This window comes from Phyllobates terribilis, unplaced genomic scaffold, assembly GCF_046119375.1.
Source record: "Phyllobates terribilis strain yellow unplaced genomic scaffold, ASM4611937v1 Scaffold_3__8_contigs__length_932513732, whole genome shotgun sequence".
Taxonomy (NCBI): domain Eukaryota; kingdom Metazoa; phylum Chordata; class Amphibia; order Anura; family Dendrobatidae; genus Phyllobates; species Phyllobates terribilis.
In genome coordinates, this window is record NW_027362763.1 from 776,177,640 (window position 1) to 776,203,496 (window position 25,857).

A 25,857-nucleotide genomic window follows, 5' to 3' on the forward strand; every position below is an offset into this window, starting at 1 on the left:
TCACCACCAAATCTATTTATATGCACATGTAGCTCATTCAAAGACAAGTCTAGAAATACCTTTAGCTAGCCAGTCCATTCTTCCGTTTTCTAGAAATATGCATTTTAGGCAATATACTGATGAGGGAGAAGTGCTTTCATTGTGTGGAAGCTCTTCCCAAGCCTCTGTCACTCCGGCTCTATTCCCCGCCCAGCGCCGACTCCTCTTCTTGCTTGTCTGACAGCCTCTATGTTGTATGACTTCCAGTAAATAAACTGTCAAGTCAAGTAGGATCAGGCAGCGTTGGACACGGAATAGAGCCGGAGTGACAGAGGCTTGAGGAGAGTTTTCACAAGTCCAAAGCACTTCAGCCTCATTTACATATCGATTCACACACAGATTTCTTGGTAACGGATAAATGGACTGTTTAGCTGAAGATTTAACTTTTAGTTTGAAGGATGGAATCCTGCTGCCAAATTCTATTTAAGGTGACCCTCCATCATGGGACTGAAGAGTCACTAAACACATTTAATCCTTACATCTACAGTAATAGAATCATAGAATCATAGAATGGTAGAGTTGGAAGGGACCTCCTGGGTCATCTGGTCCAACCCCCTGCTCAAAGCAGGATTCACTAGATCATCTCAGACAGATGTCTGTCCAGCCTCTGTTTGAAGACGTCCATTGAAGGGGAACTCACCACCTCTCGTGGCAGCCTGTTCCACTCATTAATCACCCTAACTGTCAAAAAGTTTTTTCTAATATCTAATCTGTGTCTCCTCCCATTTAGTTTCATCCCATTGCTTCTAGTCTTTCCTTGTGCAAATGAGAATAAAGATGATCCTTCTACAATGTGACAGCCCTTGACATATTGTAGACAGCTATTAAGTCTCCTCTCAGTCTTCTTTTTTGCAAGCTAAACATTACCAAATCCTGCAACCGTTCCTCATAGGACATGGTTTGCAGACCAGTCACCATTCTGGTCGCTCTTCTCTGACCTTGCTCCAGTTTGTCTATGTCTTTTTTAAAATGTGGTGCCCAAAACTGTACACAGTATTCCAGATGAGGTCTGACCAAAGAGGAGTACAGACCGATAATGACTTCACGTGATCTAGACTGTATGCTTCTGTTAATACATCCCAGAATTGTATTTGCCTTTTTTACTGCTGCATCACACTGTTGACTCATGTTCAGTCTATGATCTATTAGTATACCTAAGTCTTTTTCACATGTACTGTTGCTTAGCTCTATTCCTCCCATTCTGTATATGCTTTTTTCATTTTTACTGCCCAGATGTAGTACTTTGCATTTTTCCCTGTTAAAAACCATTCTGTTGGTTGCTGCCCACTGCTCCAGTTTATTTAGGTCTTTTTGAATCCTCTTTCTCTCTTCTCTAGTATTAGCTATCCCTCCCAGCTTTGTGTCATCAGCAAATTTAATCAGTTTACCCTCAATTCCTTCATCTAAATCATTGATAAAGATGTTGAACAATACAGGTCCCAGGACGGAGCCCTGTGGTACCCCACTTGAGACATTCATCCAGCTGGATGTGAAGCCATTTACAACCACCCTTTGAGTCCGATCACTAAGCCAGTTATGAATCCACCTAACAGTTGCCTAGTCCATTGCATACTTGGTCATTTTTTCAATAAGGATGGTGTGAGATACTTTGTCAAATGCTTTGCTGAAGTCAAGATATACTATATCTACAGCATTTCCCTGATCCACCTAGTCAGTGATTCTGTCATAGAAGGAAATTAAGTTAGTCTGACATGACTTGTTAGTTACAAACCCATGCTGACTCTGGTTAATCACTTCATTCTTATCCATGTACTTACATACATGTTGTTTAATAATTTTTTCAAAGATCTTTCCTGGTATAGAAGTCAGACTCACCGGCCTATAGTTCCCTGGGTCCACCTTCTTCCCCTTTTTGAAGATAGGAACAACATTTGCTCTTCTCCAGTCTTCTGGGACTTCTCCTGTTCTCCAAGAATTTTCAAAGATTATGGAGAGTGGTTCTAAAATTTCTTCTACGATCTCCTTCAGTACTCTGGGGTGTAATTCATCTGGACCTGGAGACTTGAACTCATTTATGTTAGCTAAATATTCCCTCACAATCTACCTGTTTACAGATAACTTGGATTCCTCTATTCCTTTAAAAGGACAGTGAAGATCAGTTGATGTTACATTTTCTTTCTGAGAGAAAACAGATGCAAAATAGGAATTAAAAAGTTTGGCCTTCTCAACATCCTCTCTTACCATTTCTCCATTTTCATCCTGTAAAAATCCTATAGCATCTTTGACTTTTCTTTTACTTTTGACATACCCCCAAAATCCTTTTTTTATTGCTTTTGACATCTCTTGCAAGCCTTAATTCATTGTCAGCTTTAGCTAACCTGATACGTGCCCTGCAGGATCTGCAGACTGCATTATAATCTTCTTTAGATATGCCTCCCTCTTTCTATTTAATAAACATTTCTTTCTTTCTTTTTAGCATGTGTTTAAGTTCTGTGTTCATCCATCCTGGTTTCCTTAAATGCTTCCCATTCTTCCTACTTTTCGGGATTGTTAACGATTGTGCTTTGAGAATCTCATTTTTAAAAATTTCCCATCCTTCCTGGACATTTTTGTCCTTAAGGACATCCAGCCATTGGATCCCTCCAATTCTCTTTCTGAGTCTCTTAAAATCTGCCTTTCTAAAATCTAACCTTGAAGTTTGAGTCTTCACATGTCTTCCTCCTCTAGTTATCCAAAATTCTATAATAGCATGATCGCTACCTCCTAGGGTCCCAGCCACCTTTACCTCCTCAACCATTTCCTCCCTGTTTATAAGGATTAGATCCAAAGTAGCAGATCCCCTTGTTTTCTCCCCTACCTTTTGGAAGATAAAGTTGTCAGCAAGAGAGGATAAGAATTTGCTTGACCTGTTAGTTTTACTTGAGAGAGATTCCCAACAAATGTCTGGATAGTTGAAATCTCCCATGACCACTACGTCATATTTTTTGGAGAACTTGGTAATTTGATACATAAAGAGTTCATCCATATCTTCAGCTTGCCCAGGTGGCCTGTAGTAAATGCTTACAATGGTGTCCTTTCCGTTGTTCTCTCCTTGTATTCTTACCCAAACAGTTTCCACAGAACTCCCAGTCTCTGAAGCTTCAATCTCTGTGCAGATATACGCTTTTCTAACATACAATGCAACACCTCCTCCTCGTTTATCAAGTCTGTTTCTTGCAAATAAGTTGTATCCTTTTAGCCTTTTATTCCAATCATGTGTATCGTCCCACCAAGTTTCAGTGATTCCAATGACATCATATTCCTTTTCCTGCATTAGTAGTTCCAATTCTCCTTGTTTGTTGCCCATGCTTTGTGCATTTGTATAAAAACATTTTAGTTTGTGATTGGTTTCTCTTCCTCCCATATTTTTATTATTTAAATTGTTTTGTCTTTGTTCTTCCTTTCCACTTCCAGTAGCAGAGATCTCAATAGTATTTGTCAGCTGTATGGCTTTTTCTGGACTTTTGCTTCCCTTCCCACATTGTTCTAGTTTAAAGCTCTTCTGATGAGTGTAGCAAGGCGACTTCCAAATACATGTTTTCCAGTCTTCGTAAGGTGCACCCCATCTCTAGCAAGTAGTCCATCGTATAGGTAATTCATTCCGTGATCCAGAAATCCAAATCCTTGTTGACGGCACCATCGACGTAGCCAGTTGTTCACATGTAGAATCTTATTCCACCTCATTGTTCCATGGCCATCCACTGGGAGGATGGATGAGAAGACCACCTGCGCTCCCAATTCTTTCACTTTCTTGCCTAAGTCTTCAAAGTCACTGCAGATGGTTTCCAGGTCCTTTCTTGCGGTGTCATTTGTCCCCACATGTATTAGCAGGAATGGGTAGTGATCTGTAGGTCTGAAGAGTCTTGATATCCTGTCAGACACATCTTTAATTTTTGCTCCTGGAAGACAGCACATTTCTCTTGAGGTTATGTCTGGTCTGCAGAGAGAAGCCTCTGTTCCTCTTAACAGGGAATCCCCCATGACCACCACTCTCCGTTTATTCTTCACAACATTCTTCTTTCTCCATCCAGGAGGATTCTGAGGGCTTACAAGGTTATTCATTGCTGGCAAAGTCTTATTTTGCTGTATTTCTTCATGGTTCTCCTGCGTGAGAGCCTGGTACTGGTTCCTGAGCAGTATGGGTGCTGACTGCCTCTCGATCCTCCTGCTTCTGTGGGTCACATGCTTCCATTCCTCTGTTTCGTCAGGTGCAGTTCGAATTTCTTCTCTTTCTGAATCATGAAGAGATAATTCTGCTCTGTCTAAGAACTCTTCACCTTCCTTAATGATTTTCAAGGTAGTTAACCTCTCTTCTAGATTTCGCAACTTTTCCTCCAACAGGGACACAAGCTTGCATTTCTGGCATGTGAAGTTTGGCTTTTCCACTGGCAAGTCTGTGAACATGTAGCAGGATATGCAGCTCACCAAATGGCTCCTGGACTCTTCCATGTTCTTATTGTTAATGTTCTGAAAACAGTGAAAAAAGCTTAAAAAAAAGCTTAAAAATGCCTACCGGCGCGCGGTTTGCCGATGTCCTCTTTTCAGCTCCAACAGCCAAAATCCAGTGTTCTTTGAGCTCGCGGAGACTCTTCACTTACCCCAAAATGCAGTGGGAATATGCAAATTATCTCCTCAGGACTCCTCCCCTGGTTTACCGATGTCCTCTTTTCAGCTCCAACAGCCAAAATCCAGTGTTCTTTGAGCTCGCGGAGACTCTTCACTTACCCCAAAATGCAGTGGGAATATGCAAATTATCTCCTCAGGACTCCTCCCCTGGTTTACAGTCGCCCTACCCGGTCCTCAGTATTTTCCTACTGCTGCCTCCTCCGCTCAGATTGGTGTTTTGTTCTTACATGTATTATATTTTGCTTCAAGATGGCTACCCCTATGATATGGGGAATGCGTTGGTAGGTCTAAACCATGACTTCCCTGACTTTCATATCCCACATTACAAGAACACTGATCACTGCCCTCCCCATGCTGCTGCAGGAAGAACCGAATGCCAATCTGAGCGCAGGAGGAAAACCGAGGGCACCAGGTAGGGTGACTATAAATGAGAAGTGTTTAGTGACTTTTCATTCCCAGGATGGAGGGACGTTATAATTTTGTAGGAGAAAGGAAGCACTAGTTTGAGGGATGACAGGAGGGTCAGATTTCATGGTTAACCAGAGGATATTACTCATTAAAGGAAGGAAGACAACTGTTGTCAGTTTTTGTTTTCCGTCCTTCATCTGTTTAGGACACAGCTGTCTGCTCCTATTTATTCCTCATTCTTCATCAAAAGACAAAAAAAATGAGTAACATTAATTGTGGAGAAAATACACAATTAGGCATTAGGACTTGGGTAGCGTACACACAGGGTAGCATGTGCAGTTTTTATTACTTTTCACAGGTTGGAAAGCCCTAAAACAAAATCATAACCATAAATCACAAGTCTTGTCCAGGTGCTAATGTGACGGACAGTCTCCGGTTGAAGCCCTCTTAGTTTACCCTGGGTGTTGGGGGACTCGGAGTCGGGTCCTGTGAAGAAGAGATGGAAGGCAGCCGTGGCCCGGACCCGACCCGTGCTCAGGGCCGTCACATTAAAAGGAGATGGTGTGGGCTTATCCGGGTTGAGTGGCTGGTTAACGACTACGCCACCTGTGGTGCCTGGTGAAGGGCCACCAGCGCCGCCGCAGTCCGCTGAGGCATGATGTTATGGCGGCCAAAGTTATTACTACTCCCGACAGGCGGAGCAAGGCCTCAGGGCAGAGGGACGCGAAGGAGGGGGTAGTAGTGGAGGAGAAAGGGATGCCGCGTCCCGCGGTGTGGCGCAGAAATAACAGTCCGGAGGCCATAGGGGTGAACTTCCAAGGCTTTACTCACATAGCTGGCAAAGGAAGGCGACTCCCTGCTCCCCGCGGAGTCCTGCGCTCACCAAGGACGGGGGTCCGACAACCTCCGAGTAAGTCCAGCATTTAGTCGGGACCCTACAGCAGAGTGTTCCTGAACTACAGACCGATTCCTTTCCTGTCCGTGTGTGTGCAAATAGGCCGGGTCTCCCTCTGAGCTCCTCTCAGAACAAGGGCACGGGTGGCAGCTCCACTCCGTCCGATGCCCGGTGGGATCCTCAGGGCCTACCGGGCTTTCCCGACCAGGACATGGAGTAGCAAGGTTGGGTGTCGAGGGCCGGTACCCCTCTTGCAGCCGGAGTCCCTCTGAATATATCAGGTTGGCGAGGACAGGTGGCGTACTCCGCTCCGTCTGCATCCTGCCTCGGATCCATTTGATATGGAGCCACACTCTTAGGCTCCGGGCCTTCTTGATTATGGTCCTTGACCGGGTTGAGACATTCTTTATCTGCAACCTGCCCATCGACCCCAAGGCTAAGGTACGAGGGCCGTGCCTCCCTCCCCTGCAGGTCCACACAGGATCCACTTTCAGGGTGGGAGATCACAGTACACACAGTACTTGACAGCACAAAGACCGCGTGACAGACTAAAGACTAGCCAAAGACCAAGATCAAAGATGGCTTTCTATTAAATATGAAATCTAAAGTGTAACTAACTTGTAAGTCCTCCACCCTCACCCACTAACTGGTTCCCCTAACTCTTGGTTCCCCAATCTCCCTGTAACCAGGGGAGCAGCACCTAGTGCATAATGGCTCCCTCTGGTGGAGAAATGTGGTGTTGGATGCAAAGGTTGGGTCACGACTATCACACTGGCCTTACCTCAGAGGAGGAACACCACACTCCATTAGAGAAGTGCAGCATCCCTGTGGCGGTCGAACCCTCAGGGGCGCCACACTAACTAAACAGAACAGACCCTGGCTACTCATATACAGCTGAGCTGGGCCTGACTCGGTCAAATAAAACAGCTATTGTCAGGGGCGTACATAGAAATCAGGGGGCCCCATAGCAGACGTTCTAATTGTACCGCCCCCCCCCCCCCAAAAAAAACCCCCAAAAATATATATATATTCGGCGGCCTCACAGAAGAGCATGTATAGAGCTATGTATAGCAAACACCACGATCTCCTATGAACGTCAGCTGGCTTTCGTAGGAGAATCGTCATGACAAGCACGGAGGTCTTTGACGCGCCCAGGGTATGGGGACAACTCGGCGCCCGGGCCTTGTTGTTGCCTCATCTTGGGGGATGTCACGGTGGTCGGCTCCCGGGCCCGTACACTGGGGTCACTCTTAAAAGAAAGGGGGAAGTTGTATGGGATAGGGATGTTCGTGACGCCACCTGTGGTGTCTGGTGAGGATCACCAGCCCTGCGACAGTCCTCTGAGGCTGGTGTTCAGGCAGCTTAGTTGGTGCGGCTCCCCACAGGTGGAGCGGGGCCTCAGGACAGTGTAGGAGAAGGATGCAGGACAGAGGGGACCCAGGCGGGTCAGAGGAAGAATAGGCACACTCACAACAGTTCACTTCAGTACCTTTACTGGTGGTGTTTCTGGCACGGTCCAGGGTACTTCAGGGTGAAGGGTGCATATCGGGACTCTCCCCAGTGAGCGGGTGTGGGGCCTCCTGTTCCTTGCCTTTCCTTGATAAGTTTCTGACCTGCCTGGAGCTAGGCCTAACTTGGTCTTTGTCTTGCACCTGCTGACCTGGTGGTAGGGCCTTCTGTTAGAGATCACACTCCCTGGTCTCTTGGGCCTCCGTGACTCCTGGCCCTGGTATAACAGTCAGCTCCTGGTGAACCTGGGATGTAAAGTTCTCCAGGGGTTCCAGTTATTCCTGCTGGGGATATAGGCCCCCTGTAGGCGCGGACCCGGTGTCCGGTAAATGGTTTTGGGGTGAGCTGGTTAAGCTCCTCTGCCCCCTATGTTGCTTGCTTACTCCTCTCGCCTTCGGCCACGCTCGGGGCCCTCACTAGGCTTCACACGGGCGGTAGGCCTTGCTACTCTTCGCCGCTCTCTGAGCGTCGGCACGCTCCTGGCTCACTAATCTGAGCTCACGGAGTCTGAACTCTCTCTTGAGGAACTGTCTGAGCTCCCCTGCAGACTGACCTCTCTCAGGCTCATCTTCTGCAGGAACTGGAACTAACTCTGTCCCCTGAGGAAACTGTTCTCTAGAGTCCTGACTGAAACTAAGACTCCACTCTCTGTAGACTCGGCTGCCTAGCTCCACCTTCCCTTTTTATATCCCTAACGGGCTCCCTCTGCTGGTCTGAGGTGGAAGGTGGAGGTGTATGAATGTAGTGGGGGCCTCTTGTGGAGAAGTCCATCCATGCACTCCTCTGGGATCTGTGGCACCAATGCGCAGCAGGGTGCCATATCTCCAACAGACCCCTGGCTGTCCTGTGAACCCATCAGCGTCCCGCGATCACATCACCGGAGTGCCAATGGCTGCATAGAATGACACGCCACCCTGCCAGCACGTATTTAATGGTGCTTTCAGAGATTGACAGCGACATTTAACAGTTTAACAGCCCGGCTGTTAAAGGCACATGATGGCTTAATAAATCAGCCATCATCAGCCGGAAAAAATGCAGCCTCGACTTGTGAGCCTGCATCAAAGTCAGGGACCAGACATATGACGTAAATGTTTGTCATATGTCGTGAAGGGGTCTAATGTAAAAAAGTCATTGGAATTCCTCCTTTAATATTCACCTTTAACCACATACAAGTAGTTTTTCTGTTTACCTTAAAATGTTATCAACATTTTAATTTTTAATTAACAAATCAGCAGTACACATGAAAATATGCAACTTTTGTAATATATTTTTATCAGAAAAATCCGCTTCTTTCTCCTTCATTTTTAAAACTCTCATTTCCCAGTACAGTGTGTATTCGGTGAATACCGATTTTTACATTACTGAGACAGGAGATGACATTTGCCACTGATCAGACTCTATGTAGAGGGGAGGGGGAGAACCTCTGTGTAAATTAAGATTTACATACTCATAGATCGCCGTCTTCTCCAGTATCCAGCTCCATTCCAGTCATTTTCTGAGTCACGTGACGGGAATACAGACTCTCCGGATCACGCTGCTGTCTGTGACCCAGAAGTGGATTTCACAATGTAGACCTGGAGCATCAGAAAGCAACTCCATAGACTTACATTGTATAGAGACTTCAGGCTGACACACAGAGTGGAGCAGTGGTGGAACACACTGACATTACACTATACTAACATTACACAAGTTTAGGGAATATGAAAAATTTAGGGGAGCACTTCTTTGAGAAATGCTCTTTGGTGTCTAATTAGATATTGAAAAATTGGCTGCCTAATTCGGACAATGTATTAAAAGGCAATAATTCTCCAGTAAGGTAGAAAAAGTCACTAAGATAATTGGTTTCAATCGTCTTTACCTACTAGTCAGTACCTATTGAATTACATAACTTCTTTAAATGTTTAGGATTTGGTGAATGAGAAGTTGAAGACCCAACAAACTAATAATGAACTGGAGAAACTCACCCATGAGCTGGAAAAGATTGGCCTGAATAAGGATCGACTCTTACATGATGAGCAGACAAGTGATGACAGGTGAGCACAAAAACATTTGCTTTATTTTTAAATCAGATCATATTTTTCATTGAAAGTTTTAAGTCCTTTACAACATATGCAACAAGAAATAAAGAACACTTATCTAGCGATCCACCATCAACAAGGTAAGGAAACAAAGAAGGGGTTTAAATATATTTGCCCAAAGGAGTTGTAGTCCACCCATTCATAATCCCCATCAGTTCTGCTTTGCTAACTATTATTCCATTTTTCAAATCCTCGATAAAAAACATTTGTATGTATGTATTTTGACAATAGTGTAGAGTTTTAGCTGCTATCGGGAAAGGAACAGGATCTGTTAGATCCATTTTTTTTCCTATTGATCCTAGGAGAACTCGAGAATTCAATGGATGCTGCATTATGGAGGTGTCGCCTTCTAAGCAATGCTTCTAGTGGAGAATGTGGAGCCTAACTGGTGAAATATATGGCACGCAAAGTAATTAAAGAAGTTGGCCACTATTTATACATTGATGCTTTATCCGTAGGATAGGACATCAATGTCTGATCGGCCCGGGTCCGACACCCGCACCCCCACCGATCAGCTGTCACCAGTGGCAGCAGCCGCCGCCGGGCCGGAAGTACTTATTTGTGGAGCTTGGCTGTCTACTTGTAGTGGCCGGGTCTGGGTACTACACATCCACCATTGAATTGGAGGCGGATGTGTAGTACCCAGCCCTGGCTACTACTGTTATGATCTGCAACAAATACTAAGGAAAGATAGGGGAAAACTGCCCCTACAGTAAGACTAAGCTGAATCCCTACGATGTAGCGGGCTGCCTGTTCCTAGCGAACAGACCCGCCTTAGTCCTCGGCTAGTCTGAACGAAGACCTATAGAATAAGGGGAGGGGTCCCTAAAAGAACTAAGGACTGGAACAAAAATGGGACACCTCCTAAACAGAAAAGCTGTTGCAGAACACAAAAAGACAAACTGACAAAAAGGTACTAGAGGTCCCAGAAGAACCAAGCGAACTGACAGAGAAAGGCACCGAAGCACCTGGCTAGCAAAACAGTCAAACACTGAAGTCCAGCACAGCCAAAAGGGCAGAGCTGGAATATAAAGGCAGGTGGTCACGTGACCGCAAAACACAAGATGGAAAAAACAAACAGGAGGGTTCTAACAGTACCCCCTCTTTTATGAGGATCCTCCGGATCCTCCAGGCCCAGGCCTATCCGGAAACCTCCTGTGGAAAGCTCTAACAAGCCTAGGAGCAGAGACATCATCCACCCTTACCCAGGAGTTATCTTCGGGACCAAAACCCTTCCAGGAGACAAGATACTGTAATCTCCCTCTATGCCATCTAGAATTCAAGATACGAGAAATTTCATATTCGCCGTCTTCCACCACAGGAGGAACTGTGACAGTGGAATCCCTATCTTATACATCAGCCTTTTTCAACAAGAAAAACATGAAACACAGGATTAATCTTCCAGGAAGTAGGGACATCCAACCTAACCGCAGACGGGTTAACAACCTGAAGCACTTTAAATGGACCCACGAACTTAGGATCCAGTTTTTTAGAGGGAATCCTCAACCGCAGGTTCTTTGAGGACAATCAAACCATGTCACCCACAGTAAACAAAACCTCCTTACGTTTCCTGTCAAAATACTTCTTGGACTTCTTGTTAGCCTCTTGAAGGTTGCAACGTACATTAGTCCAAACTCTTTCCAAATCACCGGAAAAGTTCTCCTCCTCCGGCACCGCCGATCCCAATTTGGAGAACGAACCAAAAGACTGATGGATGTATGATTGTTAAGAGCAAATTCTGCGAGAGGCAGAAACTCAGACCACACCTCTTGATTGTCCGCCACAAAACAACGCAAAAACTGTTCAACATCCTGGTTCTTTCTGTCCATTAGACTCAGGATGATACCCAGACGAAAATGACAAATGGACTCCCAACCTGTCACAAAAAGCAAGCCAAAAACGAGCCACAAATTGAGGTCCTCTATTAGAAACAATATCCCTGGGAACACCATGAAGCTTGACAATCTCCTTAACAAACGCCGTAGCGAGTGTCTTGGCGCAGGGCAACTTAATGAATGAAACTAAATGACACAACTTACTAAAACGGTCCACGACCACCCAGATGACAGTAAAACCCTCGGACACAGAAAGATCAGTAATAAAATCCATTGTGAGATGTGTCCAAGGTGCACTAGGAACCTCCAGAGGGCAAAGCAACCCCGCAGCAGGAGTATGTGAAACCTTTGACCTAGCACACACTGTACATTGACGCACCCACTTGATGACTTCCTTCTGCCATCCAGGCCACCAAAAACTGCGACTGATATGTCTCTTAGTCTCCGAAATTCCTGGATGACCTGCCAACCGAGACTCATGACACTCCACAAACGAATCTCTCCTAAAGATTCTAGGCACGAACAACCTCCCATGGGGAGTGTTAGATGGAGCATCATCTTGAGATTTCAGAATCCCATTCTCCAAAACGGAGTCCAATGCCGCCACCACAACTCCATTCTGTAAGATGCTCTCCTCCTCCTCGGCACCGACAATAGAAAAGAAGCTGCGAGATAAAGCATTGGCTTTAACATTCTTAGTACCAGGGATATAGGTAACAGAAAAATGTGCCCACCTAGCTTGACGGACATTCAAGCGCTTGGCAGCATCCAGATAGATCAAATTCTTATGATCTGTGAAAACCTGAATAGGAAATCTAGCGCCTTCCAAAAAATGACGCCAATGTTCAAACGCGAGTTTAATAGCCAGCACCTCCCGATTTCCAACATCATAATTCAGTTCGGTTTCCGAATTTTTTTTCGAAAAGAAGGCACAAGGATGTACTCCATCCCTGTTCTCCTGATACAAAACTGCTCCGACCCCCACCAATGAAGCATCGACCTTGACCAAAAAAGGCTTGGTTTCATCAGGCTGCATAAGGATAGGGGCAGAACTGAACCTCTCTTTGAAATACTCAAACGCTTCAATGGCCTCAGTAGTCCACTGGACCATATTCGCACCTTTCCTGGTGAGAGTGGTTAGAGGCTTAACAATTACAGAAAAATTCTTAATGAATTTCCTGTAATAATTGGCAAAACCCAAAAATCTCTGTATAGATTTCAAACCAATAGGCCTAGGCCATTCCTGCACAGCCTGAACCTTTACCGGGTCCATCTCAAAGCCCTCGCTGGAGCCCAAAAAACAAATTTTCTGCACAGCGAACTCACATTTCTCCAGCTTAGCAAAGAGTGAATTATCACTCAACAACTGCAAAACTTCACGTACACTCTGCCAATGGGACTCTAGATCTGGTGAATAAATCAAAATGTCATCCAAATACACAACCACATTCTTACCAATCAAAGGTCTCAGGATGTCATTAATAAGGTTCTGAAAAAATACAGGTGCATTGGTAAGACCAAAAGGCATCACTAGATTCTCAAAATGACCTGCCGGAGTGTTAAAAGCAGTTTTCCATTCATCACCCTCCTTCAGTTGTAACAAATTGTATGCCCCCCGGAGATCAGTTTTAGAGAACCACTTGGCCCCCACCAACTGGTTAAACAAGTCAGGAATTAACGGCAATGGGTAGGAATTGCGTACGGTAATCTTATTAATTTCACGAAAATCCAGACATGGACGTAAACCCCTGTCCTTTTTTTTAATCAAAGAAAAATCCAACTGCCACAGGCGACTTAGAAGGTCTAATGTGACCAGCTGCCAGGCTAGTCTGTATGTACTCCTCCAAGGCCTTTCTTTCAGGGATAGTCAGATTAAACAAGCGACTCTTGGGAAGAGTAGCTCCCGGAACAAACTCAATGGCGCAATCATAATCCATATGAGTAGTTAAAACTTGCGGCGACTCCTCCGAAAAAACCCTCCAAAAATCTTTAATAGGTACCGGTAATTCCCCTTTTTCCACAGCCGCAATGCGACCATTACAACATTTATCATAGCACTTCGGACTCCAAGACTTAATCACATTAGTAGACCAGTCCAGTACAGGATTGTGCAGTTTTAACCAAGGCAAACCTAGAACGACCGGAGAGGGTAAATTATCTAATACAACAAAGTCCAACATTTCTTTGTGAACTCCATTGATAGTGAGGGGAAATGCAGCAACCTTGTGAGTAATACATTTCAAGGGAGTGTTATCAATTGCAATCACAGAAATAGGTGATAACAAAGGTTTGGATTTCAATTTAAGGTTTTCCAAAAACCCTTTATCAATCACATTAAGTGTTGAACCACAATCCACAAATACCTGAAATTCAATTAAATCTCCCTGCAAAGTAGTACTCCCTGAAAGAAATACTCCTGCAGAGCATAAACAAACTATACGGGCGCAACTGACCTTTTTTTTTTCTTTACTTAAACGGAGCTCACAATTAGTGTTGAGCCACCCCCGTAGTGTTCGAGTTCGGTTCGGTTCGTCGAACACCCGTGTGTTCGCCGAACTGTTCGTCGAACTGTTCGTCGAACACCTTGGAACACCGTTAAAACCAATGGCAGGCAAACAAAAACACATAGAAACACATAGAAAACACCTTCAAAGGTGTCCAAAAGCTGACAAACTGCTCAGAAGACACAACTAACACATGGAAAAGTGACAAGTACATATAGTCATGCGAAAATAAAAGAGGTGGAGGAGTAAAAGGAGGGGGAGACACAGATATAGGCATGTCATGCCCTTCTAAAATCCAAAAAGTGAGAAGCCGACACGGCCAGTCCGCTCCTGCCCGTGCCACCTCCGTGTCGCCGGGTTTGTGCCAGAGCCGCGGTGAACCCTGATGTCCAGCCCCCCTCTCCCAATACTGGTGCCTGTCCGCTGGTGGGTCGAGCGAGCCCCCTTGTGGTGGAGGCAGCTCTAAGCTTTTTAATTTAAATTGTCTCTCTAATTTGAATGAATACACTTTAAATCCATTTACAAGGATCTATTGGAGGGCATGTCACATGCAAGCAGCCGCGTAATTCCAGCTCCAGTAGCGTCCACTAAAGCTGCTGCAGTTAAAAAGCTTTTATAAGGATCGAGCTCGGCTGTCCACCGCAAGGCATCCTACTGCCAGTCCAAGCCCCTATGCCTTAGGGTGCCTCCTGATGCTCTTCACTGAGTATCCCATGGTCCCGAAGCATTTCCTTTGAAAAAATTAAGTGTCTAAACTACAGGTGGTGTAGCTTGCTTAACAGCCGGGATAATCCGCTGACTAGCAGACACTGCTACTAGGCACAAAGTATTTCCTGGGCTAGATGCAGTTAAAAATTTGTAATTAGATACTCTCGTTGGATGCTGAGAAAGCATTCCATAGAGTCTCCTGGCACGCCATATATGATTCTCTTAAAAAGCTTGGGGTAGGGGTCTAGGGGACCCTTTTATAGCCAAAATCACGGCCCTGTATCGCAATACGTCACCTAGGCTGAAGATAAATGGAACTGTAGCACCCTGAGGGCTCGGTTGCTACAGACGTATTGCACCTCACCCAGAGGTGTGATATCTCACTCTCAGGTAAGGATGGAGTGTGGATCAGGACCCGACACCTGCATGCATTACACCACATTGCCGTGGGGCAGGGCGACCAATATGCCCCTGAGATGGGCACGACAGTCCCTGTCCCTGGCTGGAGTGGGGGGAGGGAACACTGAGGAAGGGGAACCCTGTAGTGCAGGAGCAGGGAGGAAGCAGTTCCTGGGTGCATTGAGAAGGGAGTATAAAAGGTGGGCACCATCTTAGTTCAGTGCAGAGAAGTCTGAGCAGAAGTGGCAGGGAGCAGGGGCTCTGCATGAGCTCTGCTCTGGAGGCGGGCCTAGTAACAGAGGCCCAGGCCTGGAAGAGGGAGAAGGAAGGAAGAGGAGCGGAGAAGGCTCCAGGAACGAGAAATGAAGGAATGAAGGGATCCCAGGGGTGCGGACGGGCGAGTCGCCACCGCACGCCCGAATCCACCTGCGTGGAGGGGTCAGGCCAAAGGGGGAGACCGGTCCCCGAACTAGTGGAGGCAGGAAACGACCCTCAGCTAGAAACCGGAGGCTCTGACATTTTATGTGGCGCAGCCCCTCGCTACACCCGCTAGGAAGGCACCACATAGGGTCAGGGAAACTGGCGCCAAGTTTACCAAGAGGAGGCCCGAGGCAGCCGGACAGAAGTGTTGGTAAGAAAGGCCAGACAAAGGACACACAAAGGGGGTCCTGTGAAGTGCTCCAAAGTTATCTGGGAGTTGTCTGAGCCCCTCACCTGGTGAGCACAGTACGACGTGGGCAGCCGTTACCTGCAGACGTGGTCTGGATAATAAGAACTGTGAGTAAAGGCCCTGGACTGCATCACTGACTCCGTGTCGTTACTGCTGCTGCCCTGCACCATCACCCCCATCCTCCGCATACACTGCCCTGAGGCTATACTCCTCCCGTGGGGAGTTATGCTACGCTCTGCTGCACCCACAACACCAGCCTCAGCGGTCTGCCCTGTAGCGGCGGTTCACTCTGACCGCAATCCACGGGTGGCGTAGTCGGACATTTAAACATCAAAACCACATAAATAGTTCCGCCACTGGTTTGACCGCCCTGAGCCACGGAACCGGGTCGCCGCCACGAAGACTACAACCACCAGCATCCACCAAAAAGGGTCCGGCTCCGGGTGTCCCAAGGCCCAGGGGGTGCGTCAGAACATTTTCATCACCTTTCACAATCACCAATGGGACAAGGCAGGGATGTCCTCTGTCCCCTCTCTTATACATCCTAGTGACGGAGCACCTGCTCTCATCAATTCGCCATAACCCCAATATTAGGTGGATTGAGGTGGGAGGCACCGAGTACAAGTGCTCTCTATTTGCTGATGATGTCCTAGTATATATCACTCAATCACATATATCCATCCATGCTGTTATGGCTGAAATAGATCACTTTGTTACATGGTAAAATTTTAAAATCAATGCAGCGAAGTCTGAGGCCCTCGATGTCTCCCTCCCCAAATCCATATAGGATTCCATCCAGTCCAACTTTCCCTTTGCCTGGCCCTCACAGGGTATCAAATACTTAGGAATTCCTATTCATAGAGACCTCTCCCATCTATGTTATCTTAATTTTGGGCCCTTTATTGAACAATTCCATACAGACCACGGTTGGCAAGTTAGAACTGTAAGATTCACTACGTGAACCGCTGGTGTTTTGTGGAAAAGCACATGTACACCGCGTTCCAAATTATTATGCAAAAAGTGTTTAGGAGTGATAAGGGAAGAATTTGTTTGTTTGTCAGTTAAACTCATTGATGGTGATGTGTGTCAGGGCTCTTTATATCACTGTAAGCAATTGCAGACACTTGTGCTAATTAGTTTGGCAGGTGTGTCCAATGAAAGGCAAGACTACTTAAGAAGGCTCTCTCACATTATTAAGCAGCCTACATTTTCTGCCAAAATGGGAAAGAAAAAGGATGTGTCGGCTGCTGAGAAGCAACAAATTGTGGAGTGTTTAGGTCAAGGCATGACTACAATCAACATTGTGCGATGATCAGGATGAAGTGTCTTGGCAATCAAGAAGTATGTAGCTGATTCACAGTACACACGTGTGCGTGCTGATAAGGGCAAATTGAGGACTCTTTCCTACAGGCAATTACGTCAGGTTGAAAGAGCAGCGGCAAAAAAGCCTTGTCATAGCAGCAGACAAGTTTTTGAAGCTGCTTGTGCCTCCAACGTCCCCCGAACAACAAGATGCAGGGTCCTTCAGAGGTTTGCAGCTGTGCATACGCCATCCTGTCGACCTCCTCTATCCACTTCACACAAGCAGAAACGGCTCCAGTGGGCCAAACATTACATGAAGACTGATTTCAAAACTGTTTTGTTCACGGATGAGTGCCGTGCAGCGCTCGATGGTCCAGATGGATGGAGTGGAGGATGGCTGGTTGATGGACACCCCACGCAAACACGGCTACAGCGCCAACAAGGAGGAGGTGGAGTAATGTTTTGGGCTGGAATCATGGGGAGAGAGATTGTCGGCCCCTTTAGGATCCCTGAAGGCGCTAAAGATGAACTCCATAATGTATGTGGATTTTCTCAAACAGCACTTCCTGCCATGGTTCAAGAAGAAGAACCGTGTATTTCACAGCAAGATCATTTTTCTGCATGATAATGCACCATCTCATGCTGCACATAAAACATCTGCATCTCTGGCTGATATGGGCATAAAAGGGGACAAACTTATGGTGTGACCCCCATGCTCCCCTGACCTCTACCCCATTCAGAACCTTTGGAGCATCATTAAAAGGAGTGTCTATGATGGCGGGAGGCAGTTCACATCTAAGCAACAGCTCTGGGAGGGTATTCTGTCCTCATGCAAAACAATTGAAGCAGAAACCATCCAAAACCTGACAAATTCAATGGACGAGAGAGTTCAGAAGCTCCTTTCGAACAAGGGGTCCTATGTGAAAATGTAACATCACCTAGAATAAAGTTTTGAGTTGAAAACTGTTTGATTTCAGTTTCTAACAACCTGCTAATGCTTATAATTTCAAAAATGACCATTTTTTTGGTCTTTATTAAAATGAAAAGGTTGATCGAAAAGTTTGGGGGATCTAAGAGTGTGGCAACCCAGTAGTCATGATTACTTCGAATTCTGACAATATGAGGGTCATGCTGCAGGTAGTGCAGCAAGAAGGCACTTATGTGTCTTGCGCATCTCGGAGCCCCAAAATTATTTTCCGGGCTAGATGCAGCTAAAAATTATTTTTAATTTTAAATCTGGTGGAGCTTATTATAGATGGCCTAATAGGATCAGTGCTGCACACTGCTACAAAGCCCAAATTATTTTCCAGTCAAGATACAGATAAACATGATTAGTAATTTGAAAGCTTAAAACGTTTGGTAGGGTGATTTTAACCAATCATCAAGCTTTTACTCTCCCCAGGATGACACAGGGGTAGAAAAGTCGTTTCGGATCCATGATTTGTTCATCTTTATGAACGTGAGTCTGTCTACATTATCAGTGGAGAGCCGCGTGCGCTTATCTGTCAGCACACCACCAGCAGCGCTGAACACACGTTCAGACAGAACGCTGGCTGCGGGGCATGACAAGATCTCCAAGGCGTAAGTGGCTAGCTCCGGCCATTTATCCAGATTGGAAGCCCAAAAAGAGCAAGGGTCCAGTGACACAGTCGTGGCTTCAATGTTTACTTGGAGATACTCCTGTACCATCGTCTCTAGGCGTTGACTATGTGTCAGACTTCTTGTCTCCTGTGGCCTTGCAAAGGATGGGCTAAAAAAGTGGTGAAATTATTCCGCAAAATTGATGTTACCAGCAGATACTGTGGTTCTGTTACGGTTTGAGTGCTGAACACTTGACGGTCCCACGGTTGGCAAGTTGGAACTGTGAGATTCACTACGTGCACCACTGGTATTTTGTGGAAAAGCACATGTAAGATTCTGCAACAGTCTCTGCTGATACTCCTGCATGCGTGCATCCCTTTCTATGGCAGGAATAATTTCTGCAAATTTACTTTTGTACCGGGGATCTAACAGTGTGGCAACCCAGTAGTCATGATTATTTCTAATTCTCACAATTCGAGGGTCATGTTGCAGGTAGTGCAGCAAGAAGGCACTTATGTGTGTTGCGCATCCAGGAGCACCAAGTCCCTGTTGTGTTGGTGGCGAGGTAACAATCATGCTTCCTTCCTCTGTCCTCTCCCCCCAACCTCGCACAACAGAAATGTGATCAAGGTCTCCCTCATCTGATGAGTCTTCCATCAGTTCGTCCTCCACTTCTTCCTGGGCTCCTGCACCTTCCTCACTAGTTTGGCTGCTACCATGCGCCCTGGTAAAACCATCTCCCCCACCCTCACATGCCTGCCGCCTTGGTGCTGCCGACCTTCTGGACCTTGCAGATGTTAGCCCTTCCGCATACAACTCCTCCTCCTCTACTTCCTCCACCTCCTCTTGTGCCACCACCTGACTCCGAATTCTGTTTAACATGTGCTCCAGCATGTAAATCACCGGAATAGTCATGCTGATAATGGCATCGTCAGCACTAAACATCTTCGTCGCCATTTCAAAACTGTGCAGAAGGGTGCATAGGTCCCTGATCTGAGACCACTCCTCCAGCGTGATTTGCCCCACCTCTGAATCTCGTTGGCCCAGGCTATACGTCAGAACGTATTGCACCAGGGCTTGTCGGTGCTGCCACAGTCGCTGCAACATGTGCAGAGTTGAATTCCACCGGGTAGGCACATCGCATTTTAGCCGGTGAAGTGGCAGGCCCAACGACTTCTGTAGAGATGTAAGTCGCTGAGCTGCGGGATGCGAACGGCGGAAGTGAGCACACAGCGACCGTGCCCTCTGCAGAAGGCCATCTAGTCTGGGATAGTGGGCTAAAAATTGCTGGACAACCAGGTTCAACACGTGAGCCATACAAGGCACGTGTGTGACATTGCCCCGGCGAAGGGCCGCACCCAGGTTTGCAGCATTGTCGCACACGGCCTTCCCTGGTTTCAGGTCCAGTGGAGACAACCATTCATGAAATTGGTTCTCCAGAGCTGACCACAACTCCTCAGCTGTGTGACTCACATTTCCCAGACATTTCAATGTAAAAACCGCCTGATGACGTTGAGCCCTACTGCCAGCATAGTAAGGAGGTGTGCAGGATCCCTTCTGTGCAGTTAGAAAGCTTGTGGCATGACCAGACAGGCTTTGGGTGCAGGTGGAAGACCGAGAGGAGGTTGAGGAGGCAGAAGCGGTGGAGGAACTTTGACATAAAGAGGATTGACGCACAACTCGTGGGGACGGCAAGACTTGGACAGCAGCCCCTTGTACTGCTGTCACCATAGTTACCCAGTGCCCAGTCAGCGACATGTAACGCCCCTGTCCATGCCTACTTATCCAAGTGTCTGTGGTGAAATGCACCCTGTCACACACAGAGTTTCTCAAAGAAGCGGTGATGTTGTGTGTGACATGCTGGTGGAGCGCAGGCACACCTTTCTTTGAGAAGTAGTGCCGACTGGGCATCTGGTACTGGGGCACTGCGACGGACATAAGGTCTCGAAAATCCTCTGTGTCCACCAGGCGGAAAGGCAGCATTTCTGTAGCCAAGAGCTTGCCGATGGTGAAATTCAACCTCTTAGCTTTCTCATGGCTAGGAGGAAATGGTCTTTTACTTGTCCACATCTGAGGGACCGAGGGCTGGCTATTGTGCTTAGACGGGGTTGATAAGGGTGTCCCCGGCAAACTGCCGGTCTGTGAGGAAGATGCAGGCGGACATGTTAGGTTGCCTTCATCCAAAGGTGGTGCTATCGATGTCGGACAGCGCTCCACACCAGCTGGTGTTACCACCTCCAAAGAAAATGATGACCTGCCAATCACGCTGGCTGTTGCGGGTAAAGAGGTGGCAGGTCTGCGCCCCAAAACAGGTGTGACTGCTGTCCCCCCAGTTACAGAGGATGAAGAGGCCGTGGATGCACAAGATATGGCAGACGGTGGTTGGCCCGGCCGGCTAGGCCGCATTGTAGCACACTGAGCTTCCCACTGCAACTTATGCTTCATGTCCATGTGCCGGTTCATGCATGAAGTACTCAAACTATGTATTTTTTGGCCTCTACTTAGCTTTTGCTGACAAATGTTACAGATAACACGAGTTGGGTCATCTTTATCGATCTGAAAAAATGCCCAGGCTATGCAAGGCTTAGCACCCATGCGACCTGAAGAGCCACCACGACTTGTGGTGAGAGGCAGAGTTGTGTTTGAGGATGCAGTTGTTGACGTGCTTCCAGTACTACGTCTCTGTCCAGGAAGGCGCAACCTGACCTCGTCGTCACTAGCATCTTCCTCCACCTCCTCTGCTGACCTCATCTCTTGGCTGACTGTGGGTTGACAGTAAGTGGGATCTCCGACCTCATCATCATCACCCTGTGCGTTATCACACCCGTCGTCCTCAGAGCCAACCTGTTCCTGCCCTGACAAAAAACTAAAGTTGTCGCTCCAATCAGGTATTTGAGTCTTATCATCGTCTTCCTCATTGTCTCCACCAACAGGAGTTACAGTTTGGGAATGAGGGTCTACATTATGGTCAGAACCTTCTGCGTCTGGTCCTGGATCCGACTCATAAAGATTCTGGGCATCAGTGCAGATCATTTCCTCGTCTGGATTCACAGAAGCGCTGGAGTCGACCTCTGATTCCCAGGCTATAGTATGAGTAAACAGCTCTGCAGACTCAACCATCTGTTCTACCTCATACTCAGACGGGCAGCTGGAGATTTGGGAGCTGTGAGGAAGCAAGTGCGATTTGGGTGACACCTTTGAGGACTGGAGTATTTGTGATGTTGAAGTTGATGTGGAGGAGAGCCCACTTAAAGGAGCACTTGATATCCGTTGAAGCACCTGCTGTTTTTGTGCCTCATCTGGAATTTGTAGCGATTGGCGTGGCCGTAAGAAAGGGATCTTATCACATTGTCCGCTAAAAGAAGTAGACATTTTAGTTTGGCTGGAAGATGGTCTTTCTTCTGCAGATGTTACTGTTGCTTTAACACCTACCCCACGGACACAACCTTTTTTCCCCTTCCCAACACGCCTATTCCCCTTTCCACCAGCAGCAGGCCTTTTTCCACTCATTTTGGTGGTTAACTAATTCACAACTCTGGAGTTGTTTGCACAAAAAAACAATGGATGGTAACCGAGCAGAGCTGAGTGGCCAAACTGTGGTATTAGGCCAAAACTATTGGCTGGGTTAGATGCAGAAAAAAATTATTTTGAATTTGCAACCTGATGGAGGTCAGTATAGATGGACTAATAGAGAAAGTCCGACACACTGCTAGAAGGCCAAATATTTTTTCAGAGGTAGATGCAGAAAAAAATATATTCAGTTTGCAACCTGATGGAGGTCAGTATAGATGGACTAATACAACAAGTCCCGCACACAGCTAGAAGCCCAAATATTTTTTCAAAGGTACTGTAGATGCAGATAAAAATTATTTTTAATTTGCAACCTGATGGAGGTCAGTATAGATGGACTAATAGAGAAAGTCCGACACACTACTAGAAGGCCAAATATTTTTTCAGAGGTAGATGCAGAAAAAAATATATTCAGTTTGCAACCTGATGGAGGTCAGTATAGATGGACTAATACAATAAGTCCCACACACAGCTAGAAGCCCAAATATTTTTTCAGAGGTACTGTAGATGCAGATAAAAATTAGTTTTAATTTGCAACCTGATGGAGGTCAGTATAGATGGACTAATAGAGAAAGTCCGACACACTACTAGAAGGCCAAATATTTTTTCAGAGCTAGATGCAGAAAAAAATTATATTCAGTTTGCAACCTGATGGAGGTCAGTATAGATGGACTAATAGAGAATGTCCGACACACTACTAGAAGGCCAAATATTTTTTCAGAGGTAGATGCAGAAAAAAATATATTCAGTTTGCAACCTGATGGAGGTCAGTATAGATGGATTAATAGAACAAGACCCACACACAGCTAGAAGCCCAATATTTTTTCAGAGGTAGATGCAGAAAAAACTATATTCAGTTTGCAACCTGATGGAGGTCAGTATAGATGGACTAATAGAACAAGTCCCACACACTGCTAGAAGCCCAAATATTTTTTCAGAGGTACTGTAGATGCAGATAAAAATTAGTTTTAATTTGCAACCTGATGGAGGTCAGTATAGATGGACTAATAGAGAAAGTCCGACACACTACTAGAAGGCCAAATATTTTTTCAGAGGTAGATGCAGAAAAAAATATATTCAGTTTGCAACCTGATGGAGGTCAGTATAGATGGACTAATAGAACAAGTCCCACACACTGCTAGAAGCCCAAATATTTTTTCAGAGGTACTGTAGATGCAGATAAAAATTAGTTTTAATTTGCAACCTGATGGAGGTCAGTATAGATGGACTAATAGAGAAAGTCCGACACACTACTAGAAGGCCAAATATTTTTTCAGAGGTAGATGCAGAAAAAAATATATTCAGTTTGCAACCTGATGGAGGTCAGTATAGATGGACTAATACAACAAGTCCCGCACACAGCTAGAAGCCCAAATATTTTTTCAGAGGTACTGTAGATGCAGATAAAAATTATTTTTAATTTGCAACCTGATGGAGGTCAGTATAGATGGACTAATAGAGAAAGTCCGACACACTACTAGAAGGCCAAATATTTTTTCAGAGGTAGATGCAGAAAAAAATATATTCAGTTTGCAACCTGATGGAGGTCAGTATAGATGGACTAATACAACAAGTCCCACACACAGCTAGAAGCCCAAATATTTTTTCAGAGGTACTGTAGATGCAGATAAAAATTAGTTTTAATTTGCAACCTGATGGCGGTCAGTATAGATGGACTAATAGAATGATGCTATGCCCAAAAGATTTTACTTCACTAGGTGCAGTAAAAAAATTGATATTCTATACACAGGTGGTATATCTTGCAACACAGATAGGCTACTCCACTGACTAACACACTCTGCAATAGGCCAAAAAGGATTAGCTTTGCTAGATTCAGCCAAATGCTGTGAAAAAAAACTTGCACAGCACTGGCACAGACCTGCCTGGCAAAAACTGATAGGAACTCATGTAACCTAGTACTGAAAAGGACTCCATTTACAATTAGTCTTTACTCCCACAACCTATCTATTTAAGAGCACAGACCTCCCTGATAAAAGTCGTAGGAAATGCTGTAACCTAGTCCTTAAAAGGACTGCAATCACAACTATTCCCTACTCCCAAGCTATCTGTATATTTGTGCGAAAATTGGCTTGAAATTAACAAGGTATAGCGCACACAGCAACAGCGGTGCCGTCTAACACGCAGCTGCAGCAGTGAGAAAATGGTGGCAACGGGGAAAATGGCTTGGTCTTATAGGGCAAGGACATGTGACATACACTGCCAATGACACATGCCCTTGCTTGTGTGAAAAAAAGCACTTCGCTCCGTGTGTGCGCTGCTGATAGGCTGACAGATTGCACCTCCCCACTGTAAATGCGGGAAAGAGAAAAAAAAATGGAGATCTTCATTGTTCCTGCAGAGATCCATCCCCTGCCCCTCCCCCCACCCCGCTGTACACTCAAACTGCGTATTAACATTAATTTTCATCATTACTGAGAAAAAATCCAGTTATGATTTTGGTGCACGAACAGTTATCGAACATAACCTCGAACAGCCGAATTTTTCTCAAATTGTTCGTGTTCGCCGAACGGCTCGAACACCGCCCAAAACAGCTCGAATTTGAGATTGGCGAACAGTTCGAGTAGAACAACGCTCATCTCTACTCACAATACTTAATCAAATGGTCAGCTTTAACACAATAAAGACACAATCCCTCGGCGAAACCTCCGGTCACTTTCCTGAGAGGAGAGCGACTTCGCCCCAACCTCCATCAGTCCTCCGCCGTCAGAGCAGATTTTCTGGGGACTAGGACCTGGTACTACAGGATTCTTTACCTCATTCTGCCTAAATTTCAGTCTCCTATCCACACAAACAGCTAATTGCATGGCATCCTGCAGAGTCTCAGGTGTGGGGAATGCAATTAGCAAATCCTTAACCTTTTCACTCAGACCAGCAAGAAATAGACATTTCAGAGCAGGATCATTCCATTTGACTTCTGAAGCCCATCTTCTAAAGTGTGTGCAATAATTTTTAACATCACCTGACCCCTGATTCAAACGCCTGAGTTTTGCCTCAGCAGATGAGATTCAATCAGGATCGTCATATAATAGACCCGTAGCTGAAAAAAATTCTTCTACAGACCTTAAGCATGGATCATTAGGTTGGAGAGAAAAAGCCCACCCCTGTGGTTCTTTGCGCAAAAGTGACATAATAAAACCAATGCGCTGTGATTCATTCCCAGAGGACCTTGGTCTCAAACAAAAATATAACAAACAAGCATTTTTAATGGAAAAAAAAATCTGAATTTCTTTCCTTTAGTTTTTTTGGGCTGGACATACTGTTATGATCTGCAATATGTACTAAGAAAAGCTAGGGGAAAGCTGTCCCTACAGTAAGACTAAGCTGAATCCCTACGATGTAGCGGGCTGCCTGTTCCTAGCGAACAGACCTGCCTTAGTCCTCGGCTAGTCTGAACGAAGACCTATAGCATAAGGTGAGGGGTCCCTAAAAGAACTGAGGACTGGAACAAAAATGGGACACCTCCTAAACAGAGAAGTTGTTGCAGAACACAAAAAGACAAACTGACAAAAAGGTACTAGAGGTCCCAGAAGAACCGAGCGAACTGACAGAGAAAGGCACCGAAGCACTTGGCTAGCAAAACAGTCAAACAACACTGAAGTCCAGCACAGCCAAAAGGACTGAAGCTGGAATATAAAGGCAGGTGGTCACATGACCGCAAAACACAAGATGGAAAAAACAAACAGGAGGGTTCTAACAACTACAATTAGACGGC

At 45.8% G+C, this 25,857-nt stretch overlaps 1 protein-coding gene across 8 annotated transcripts in view; it reads left to right on the plus strand.

Moving 5' to 3' along the window:
- CCDC88A (coiled-coil domain containing 88A) overlaps window positions 1-25,857 on the plus strand; it is a 254,550-nt gene that overhangs the window by 158,386 nt on the left and 70,307 nt on the right. For all 8 annotated transcript variants that reach the window (XM_073672268.1, XM_073672270.1, XM_073672269.1 and 5 more), the window contains exon 16: window positions 9,383-9,510. In XM_073672268.1, the coding sequence (XP_073528369.1) occupies window positions 9,383-9,510 (128 nt within the window). The remainder of the gene's footprint in view (window positions 1-9,382; window positions 9,511-25,857) is intronic.